At 43.8% G+C, this 9707-nt stretch overlaps 1 protein-coding gene across 1 annotated transcript; it reads right to left on the bottom strand.

The window, feature by feature from the left end:
- Window positions 1-7924: 7924 nt before the first annotated feature.
- Window positions 7925-9136, bottom strand: LOC138873929 (protein CROWDED NUCLEI 3-like). The gene has a single exon (XM_070152418.1). It carries the CDS (start codon window positions 9134-9136, stop codon window positions 7925-7927), a length of 1212 nt encoding a protein of 403 aa, XP_070008519.1.
- Window positions 9137-9707: the final 571 nt, after the last annotated feature.

The raw sequence follows: 9707 nt of genomic DNA, 5'->3' as shown, positions 1-9707 counted from the left end.
GGAATTGATGGTCATTTCTACACACTTACCTTCTATGTCTGTTAAGTACAAAGCACCATTGGACAACACTCTCATTACGATGAACGACCCGTGCCAATTTGGGGCGAACTTGCCTTTTGCTTCAGCCTGATGAGGAAGGATACGCTTCAATACTAACTGACCCACTTCAAACTTCCATGGACGCACCTTCTTGTTATATGCTCTTGCCATTTTCTGTTGATACAACTGACCATGACAGATTGCTGCCAATCTCTTCTCATCAATTAAACTCAACTGTTCCAAGCGAGTTTTGACCCATTCATTGTCATCCATTTCGGCCTCAGCGACAATCCGAAGGGATGTGATTTCAACTTCTGTAGGTATCACCGCCTCAGTGCCATATACCAACAAATAAGGAGTTGACCCTACTGAAGTACGAACAGTAGTGCGTTAACCCAGCAATGCAAAAGGCAGCTTTTCATGCCACTGTCTAGAACCCTCCACCATTTTCTGAAGTATCTTCTTTATATTCTTGTTGGCTGCCTCGACTGCTCCATTCGCCTTGGGGTGATATGGGGTGGAATTGCGATGCGTGATCTTAAACTATTGACATACCTCTTTCATCAAATGACTGTTGAGATTAGCACCGTTATCTATGATGATTACCTTCGGGATCCCGAACCGGCAAATGATATTTGAGTGAATAAAATGGACCACTGCTTTCTTGGTCACGGACTTGAAAGTTTTAGCTTCAACCCACTTGGTGAAATAATCAATGGCCACCAGAATAAACCTGTGCCCATTGGACGCTGCTGGCTCGATTGGTCCAATGACATCCATGCCCCACGCAACAAAAGTCCATGGTGTAGACATTGTGTGCAATTCAGATGGTGGATAATGAATCAAATCTCAGTGCATCTGACATTGATGACACTTGCGCACAAAACTGATACAATCTCGCTCCATAGTGAACCAATAATAACCTGCTCGGAGAATCTTCTTTGCCAGCACGTACCCACTCATGTGTAGTCCGCAGACTCCAGAATGTACTTCGGTCATGATAGTTGTGGCTTGTCTAGCATCTACGCATCTCAACAATCCAAGATCCAGAGTCTTTTTGTACAAAACCCCTCCGCTGAAGAAGAATTCGCTCACTAATTGCCAATTTTTTCTCTTTTGATCACCTGTGGCTTGTACCGGATACACCCCCATCCTGATGTATTCCTTGATATCATGAAACCAGGGCTCACCATCAAGTTCTTCTTCTACCACATTACAGTAAGCATGCTGATCATGGACCTGAATATGCAATGGGTCAGCATAAGCCTTATCCGAATGATGTAATATTGACGCCAAGGTATCCAAAGCATTAGCAACTTTGTTATGGATCCTTGGAATATTCCTGAACTCTACTGATCGAAAACGTTGACAAAGATTATGCAAACATTACCGGTACGGTATGAGTTTCAAATCTTGTGTTTCCCATTCCCCTTGAATCTGGTGTACCAAAAGGTCTGAGTCCCCCAATACCAAAACCTCCTAGACACCCATGTCTGTAGCTAACCTCAAGCCCAAAATGCATGCCTCATACTCAACCATGTTGTTAGTACAGTAGAAGCGTAGCTGAGCCTTAATAGGGTAGTGTTGTCCTATTTCAGAAATCAATATAGATCCTATCCCAATGCCTTTCATGTTAGCAGCTCCATCAAACAAAAGTTTCCAACCTGGCTCTCCAACTTGTTCCAACTCATCAAGGTACATTACCTCTTCATCAGGGAAGTAAGTCTTCAAAGGCTCATATTCATCATCCACTAGGTTCTCATCTAAATGGTCGGTCAATGCCTGGGCTTTCATCGCAGTCCGGGTCACATAGACGATGTCAAATTCTGTGAGCAAAATCTGCCACTTTGCAAGCCTCCCTGTGGGCATAGGCTTCTGAAAGATATACTTTAATGGATCCAAAAGAGAGATGAGGTAAGTAGTGTAAGGTGACAAATAATGCTTCAGTTTCTGTGCCACCCAAGTTAGGGCGCACCATGTCCTTTCCAAGTAAGTGTAATTAACCTCGTAAGATGTGAACTTCTTGCTGAGATAATAGATGGCCTGCTCTTTCCTGTCGGTGATATCATGTTAACCCAACACGCAACCAAACGAATTATCCAAAACCGTCAAATACAGAATCAAAGGTCTCCCCGGTTCTGGTGGCACCAACACAGGTGGGTTTGACAAATACCCCTTTATCTTATCAAATGCTTCTTGACACTCATCTGTCCACTTGACTGTAGCATCTTTCTTCAACAGTTTGAAGATAGGCTCACAAGTTGTCGTAAGCTGAGCAATAAACTTGTTGATGTAATTCAACCTCCCTAATAGATCATCACTTCAGTCTTGTTACTTGGAGGTGGCAATTCTTGGATAGCTTTAATCTTTGACGGGTCCAATTCAATACCTTGGCGGCTGACTATGAATCCCAACAATTTTCCAGATGGCACACCGAATGCGCATTGTGTAGGATTGAGCATAAGATTGTACCTGTAAAGCCTTTGGAAGAACTTTCTCAAATCCTTGACATGGTCAGACTGCTAGATCTTATGATCACATCATCCACATAAACCTCGATCTTCTTATGTATCATGTCGTGGAATATGGTTGTCATTGCCCTCATGTAAGTTGCCCCAACATTTTTTAAACCGAAAGGCATGACCCTATAGTAGTATGTTCCCTATGGTGTGATGAATGTCGTATTCTCCTCATCCATTAAGATCTGATGATAACCTGCATAACAGTCCACAAAAGACCCAAGTTCATGTTTGGCACAATTGTCAATCAGAATGTGGATATTTGGCAGTGGGAAGTTGTCTTTGGGACTCGCCTTGTTAAAATCACGGTAATCAACACACACCCTGGTCTTGCCATCCTTCTTTGGCACAGGTACTACATTGGATAACCAAGTGGGATACCGAGTGACCCGAATGACTTTTGCATCAAACTGCTTGGTGACCTCTTCTTTGATCTTCACACTCATATCAGTCTTAAATTTCCTCAACTTTTGCTTGACAGAAGGGAATGCCGGGTCAGTGGACAATTTGTGAACCACCAAGTCAGTGCTTAAACCCGTCATGTCGTCATATGACCATGCAAAGACGTCTTTGTACTCAAGTAACGCTTTAATTATCTCTTCCCTGAGTTGAGGTTCAAGATGGATACTTATCTTAGTTTCTCTGATGTTATCTGGATCCCCTAAATTGATTGCTTCTGTATCACTCAGGTTAGGCTTGGGTTTTTCTTCAAAATGGCTTAGTTCTTTACTAATCTCTTCAAAGGACTATTTCAGAATTAGATTGGCTTTTAAGACTGGGCCGAAGATTCCTCATGCATGTCATGTTATTGAAACCAACATAAAAAGAGCTGTACAAGGAAGAAAAGAAAACAAAAATAAAACTGTCAGGAATGAGGAAAAAGGGAAATTGCATTTCATTGAAATTGAAAGATAACAAGGTTTATACATCCAAATGGACGGAACATAGAATCTGAATTACAATCATGGAATAATCCCGATAAACTGAAAGAAAATCAAAGCAAACTACCAAAACTCCTTCTTGGTGGGGAGAAGAGTAGTTTCCCAATTGTTAATCTTTGCACTGGGCCTAACAAATTGCACATCCGCCTTGCTAGAACCCTCTCCAGCTTCCACCATGTTCACCTCATCGAATAATTTCTCAAATCTTTCAAGCAACTCCTTATCAGGACCAACCACAAAACTGGGAACTGTTGTTGCTGGGCATTTCTTGGTGCCGGGCCTGACAAATGATCTGGAGAGACGTGGGATGGGCTTTGGGAGGACCCATGCCCTCTGTTTCAACTTTCTAGCTCTTTTTATGTCCGCAACTGTGGGCTTGAACCCCAAACCAAATGTATCCAAGTTTTTGGGGAGAGACACCGGCTGTACGATACCTTGCAGAGATGCACCCAAACCCTTGACTGGTACAAAACCATTTTTCAACATTTCAATAGCTACATGATTGATGCAGCAGCTACCCTCAGCGTTGGAACGCATTTCCCTTCTGGATTTTTCTCTACCAACACCGTGTCAAAAACCTGATAAACCCATGGCCCCTTGTCGTCTTCAAACTCTATGAACGGAACAATGGCATCACTGTGGGCATACAAATTATCCTCGCCGTGCACAACAATTTCCTGTCTATCCCATTCAAACTTGACCATTTGATGCAGAATAGACTGCACCGCTTTTGCAGCATGAATCCAGGGTCAACCTAATAGAAGATTGTAAGAAATAACCACATCGAGCACCTGGAACTCCATGGTAAATTCAACTGGCCCTATTGTAAGCTCAAGCACTATGTCCCCGACTGTATCTTTCCCTCCACCGTCGAATCCCCGATCGCAGATATTGTTCTTGTGAATTCTTTCATCATCCACCTTCAATTTATTCAGAGTGGAGAGAGGGCAAATGTTTGCACTGGAACCATTGTCGACCAGTACCCGGGTAACCACGGAATCTTTACATTTCACCGTGAGATAGAGGGCTTTATTATGCTTAGTACCCTCCATGGGTAACTCATCATTAAAATAAGTGACTCTGTTTACCTCAAATATCTTGTTAGCTATCTTTTCCAAGTGGTTTACTAAGATTTTGTCAGGAACGTGGGCCTCATTCAGGATCTTCATCAAAGCTGGTCGGTGCTCGTCTGAATGGATCAATAATGACAATAGTGAAATCTGAGCCTGTGTCTTCCTCAACTGCTCCACAATGGAATAGTCCTGCACTTTCATCTTTCTCAAGAATTCTTCTGCTTTTTCCTTGGTCATAGCTTTCTTCATTAGCACTAGGTTGTCTTTGGAGATCTTAGCTTTTCTCAACTCTTCGGGGGAAAAGCATCTCCCCGATCGAGTCAGACCATGGGTCTCACAAACTTCTTCTTTAACCTCTTTCCCCTTGTAAGTCACTGTCACTCGTTCATAATTCCACGGGACCGCCTTGCTATTGACTATCGGTAATTGAGTTACCAGATTGATAATGACAGGGTCTGTGCGGGCACCCTCCACAATTACAATAGGCTTGTTCACCACTCCTGGCACAATTACTTTTTCTCTTTCTTGTTTTATTGCCACATCACTTGGGGTCCCCTTCTTGGCTACTGCAGATGGTTCACAATTTTCCCCGCTCAACCGGATCACTAATTTCTCACTTGTTGGCTTTTCAACCGGCCTGACTTTACTGTACCGAATCATCATGACAGTCTGTGAAGGCTTCTTGGGCTCCCCTCCCCTATGCACTATCTCGATCACATTTGTCTCAAGATGGGCCGACAACGGATTCTGGTTGATATTGGGTGCCTCCGGAGCTTGGACCTTAATCCGATTAGTATCAATGAGCTCTTGAATAGTTGTTTTCAATTGCCAGCACTTCTCTGTCTCATGCCTCGGAGCACCAGAACAATATTCGCAACTCACAGAGTGATCAAGGTTCCTTGGGGGAGGATTTGGCAGTTTTGGCTCGATCGGACTCAGCATACCCAATTGTCGCAACCTGTGGAACAAACTGGTATAGGATTCTCCCAATGGAGTGAAGGTTTTCTTCTTTTACAACCTCTCATTCTTAAATGTTTGGTTGGGCCGAAAACCTGATCTAAGAGGGTTTCGGTAGGCTCTTGGGGGTGGACAGACATTTTGTGGAGCTAGGTACGTATTTTATGGGACTGGTGTATGCCATTGTGCGTGGGCCGGAGGTTGGTTGTATGTTTGGGCATGGTGGACAGAAAAATGGGGGTCTAGTGATGGGTAGTAGTATTGTGGTGGACTATATGGGGTTTGAGGGTAGGCTTGGTGGTGAGGCTGAGGTTGGTCATAGTAATGTGATGGGCCCCTGGGTCCGAACGAAGCTCCTGAATCAATCGTTGCTACATCCTCTTTCTTCTTCTTTCCAATTACTCCCCCAGTTCCGCTTTTAATAGCCTAGGTGGTTGCCTTAATAGCCGAATAGCTCATGATTTTATTTGTCTTGAGCCCTTATTCTACTATACCGCCCATCTTTACCACTTCATTAAAGGACTTACCTATAGCTGATACCAGATGACCGTAATACATAGGTTCTAAGGCCTGTAGAAAATAATCCACCATTTCACTTTCTTTCATTGGAGGGTCGACCCTTGCTTCTTGTTCTCTCCACCTAAAACCATACTCCCTGAAACTCTCATTGTGCTTTTTCTCAAGTTTTGTCAAAGACAGATGATCTGGAATAATCTCGAGATTGTACTGGAAGTGGCAAGCAAATGCCTGGGCTAGATCATCCCATGTGTACCATCTTCCGTGATCCTGCCGAGTGTACCACTCCAGCGCCAAACCACTCAGACTTTGACTAAAATATGCCATTAACAGCTCATCTTTCCCGCCAGATCCCCTCATTTTGCTACAAAAACCTCTCAAATGCACCACTGGATCACCGTGCCCATCATACAAATCAAACTTGGGCATCTTAAACCCTGTCGGCAATTGCACATCTGGAAATAGACATAGATCTTTGTAAGCCACACTTACTTGACCTCCCAACCCCCGCATGTCCCTGAATGACTATTCCAGGCTTTTAACTTTCTTGAACATCTCCTCCTGTTCGGGATTTTTAAATGGTTTTTCGGTTTCCGGAGGGAGGTCAAAATGAGGAGTGTAGGAATAGGGTTCAGGAACCTTGAAAGTGGGCTTCGGGGGGTAATACTGGTTGTCGTGAGGCTGGAACAGAGGCTCACTAGAGGATCGGTGTAATGCAGCAAGTGGGGGTGCCACAGAAACAGGAGTGGCTGGTGGAGGAGGGTACGGGACTTGTTTGGGTGGTGGATCTTGTGATGTATGGGAAGTGGTGCCATAGCATTGTTGGTAGAGGGGAAAGGCCGGAGATGAGTTCACAGTGGGAGGTTCCTGGGTATGATCCAATGGCGGGATAAAAGCAGGGTTGGCGGGGTAAACTGGAGGTGGGTGCCCTTTTGCCCATGCTTGGTACATTTCAGCCATCTGTTGGTTTAGCTTATACAACTTATCTTTCAGATTAACCTCCGATTCTTCCACTTCTTTTGACGGATCGACAATACTTGCCTCAAGTTCCTGGTTGGCCATGTTCAGCTTGTTTTTGGACCGGGTGTTGTAGGAGTGAGTTGCCAGAATGCCAATAAAACAAACCACCTGCCTGACCTATAATTTCATCAATAACAAACTTGTTAGCGATTAGGGCTTTAACAGATAAGCAACCGCATAGTTGAGGAGTAAATGCACCTAAGCAGTTAACCGTTTCTATTATGCATTTGATCGGTTGCTTGCGTCATCCCGGCTTTTCCTTATTTCCATTTGCAACTTCTCCTTTCTCTTTTTTTTTCCTTGTTCATTCTTGCCTTTCCTTGCTTGGTCTCTCTTTGTTTTTATTCTCTCATGACTCTTTCTTGCTTTGCCATTGTTTCCTTCTCACTGTTTCTTATTTTCTCTCTTCCTTTTCTTTTCGCTCTTATTTTTCCTCTCTTTTTCTTTTCCTCATCTTTTTTTATCACTCTTTTTCTTTCTTTTGGTTATGGTCAAATCCTATGGAGATTGCCTACGTATCATGACCCCGCATGAATTAGACCGAGCGTAGTTCTGGGGATAAGTGTAAAAATAAAATATTTTGGGATTTTTAAATTTTCATAAAAAGCGAATGCTTTGATTACAACGACTCAAAAACTAATAGAGTCAAAAAGACACTAACAAACTTTGATGAAAAGATGAAAATACAAACTCAAACAGAAAAATGAAAATACAGACTCGAAAACAGACTAACAGACTTCAATGAAAATCACGAATACATCAACACCTCAACTACTTCTGGGGCCCGCGGGACATCATTCGGTCTCGCCACAGGCCTACGCGTTAAATCCCCTTGGAGGTGGTAGAGATCTTCCATTATCTAGCGAACAAAGGTCATCGTGGTGGAAAAGAACATGGATCTAGTCATATCCTCACAACTACTATATTTCATTGCGATATAGTCGGCGATCCTTCTGACTCTCTCTTTTATGACACCCTTTTCTTGCAACAAACGCCCAATCTGCTGGGCCCTGGCTTCCAAAGTTTGTTCGGCTACATGATTTTGTTCTTGAAGTTTTTGCAAATCTCTTTCTAACTGTGTCATCGCTGCGTAACAGTGTTCCCTTTCTGCCTTAAAGTCTTTTGCCTGTTTGATCATTTTGTTCTCAAAGATGGTAACCCTTTTATTCAACCCCACAATCTCATTGTCATATTTCTCTTTTAACTGTTTAACCAAGCGCGCTCGTTCTTCCGCATTCTTAGCCAATTTGGTTCGAGCCCTAGCTAGTTCGCCCTCTCCTTTATTCAAATCAAAACCATACTCATCCACCTTTTGCCTAAGGCACTTTATAAGCTTTTCATCCTTTGTACTTCTGGCGGGATTTTCAGCTGTTGTTTTCGTTTCTCGAATCTGGGCTCGAAGGGCCTCATTTTCTTTGGCTAGCTTTTTCTTTTCACCCTCATTCGCCGCGGCTTGCAAACCATTCTCGAATTGGAGATCCCTGACTTGCTTTTCCAGCTTTCCTATTATGGCCTTGTACTCATTCTCCTTGGCCAACCAAGCCCACTGTTCTTGCGACGCCTCAATGAATTCTTGAATGTGAGGCTTTTTGGCTGGTCTTTCAGGATCAGCCCTTCTGGTGTTTTTCTTTCTATACCAGGCAAAATAGGCGGGTGAGACCTTGCCCCTAGATAGGTCACGCACTCGAGTGTTTGCTGTCAAATACTGGCACTCATTCCAAATAGAACGAACTATTTCTTCATGAATTTGGCCGTTGGAGCTAACCTCGACCGCACAAACACTAAGATATTCATCTGGGTGCATCAATTGACACCTTCCCAACTGTCTCATCACCCGGTGTGGAGCGTAAGGTTGAATGCCTCGAAGACCCATTAGGAGAAAGTAAGGACCGGTAGCGGGCATATACACAATTTCTTCAATAGGAAGCCAACCCAGTGTCCATTCTATTTGCCCCGCAGTGATGGAGTGCAAGCGGGATACCCAATCTCCAAACCCTTCTGGTAACTTGGACCCTGAAATCCTTGTGTCGAACTCTTCAATGCAACTTTTCTCTGCGGATCCATAACTCATATACTGGGGGCGGTGACATAGGTGTTCGATCATCCACATCTGTAATAGCAAATTGCATCCCTCGAAGAAATCTGCCCTAGCCTTACAAGCTGTGAGAGCTCGGTATATCTTAGATACTATCATAGGGGCAAGGGTGCTCTTGGCGTTGGTAATCAAGACTTTGACGACTCTATCCACCCGCAGATCGATATTCCCATCTTTCCGAGGAAACACCACTAGGCCTAAGAAAGCTACCATGAAAGCGAAACGCCTATGCTCATCCCATTTCGCTCGGTTCCCTTTGCTACAAACCCCGCTTTCCGGGTTGTTGAATCTTCCCACATGCCCGTATCTCTGGTATATAAAACGTAGAGTGGAAAAACCATCCTCCAACTCGGAGTACGGGACTCCCTTGCTTATTTTTAGCAAATCCATGAATTTGTGAAAGTTAACGGCTCTTGGAGCGATCAGATACTTATGCCTCAGACCTTCAGTACTTCCCATATAACCTGCTATCGCTTCCAAGGCGGGTGTAAGTTCGAAATCCGAGAAACGCAAGACATTGTTAGCTGGGTCCCAAAACGTAACCAAC

Source organism: Nicotiana sylvestris, chromosome 7, assembly GCF_000393655.2.
Source record: "Nicotiana sylvestris chromosome 7, ASM39365v2, whole genome shotgun sequence".
NCBI lineage: Eukaryota > Viridiplantae > Streptophyta > Magnoliopsida > Solanales > Solanaceae > Nicotiana > Nicotiana sylvestris.
The sequence above is the reverse complement of the archived record's forward strand: the minus strand, read 5'-3'. Positions and strand labels throughout refer to the sequence as shown.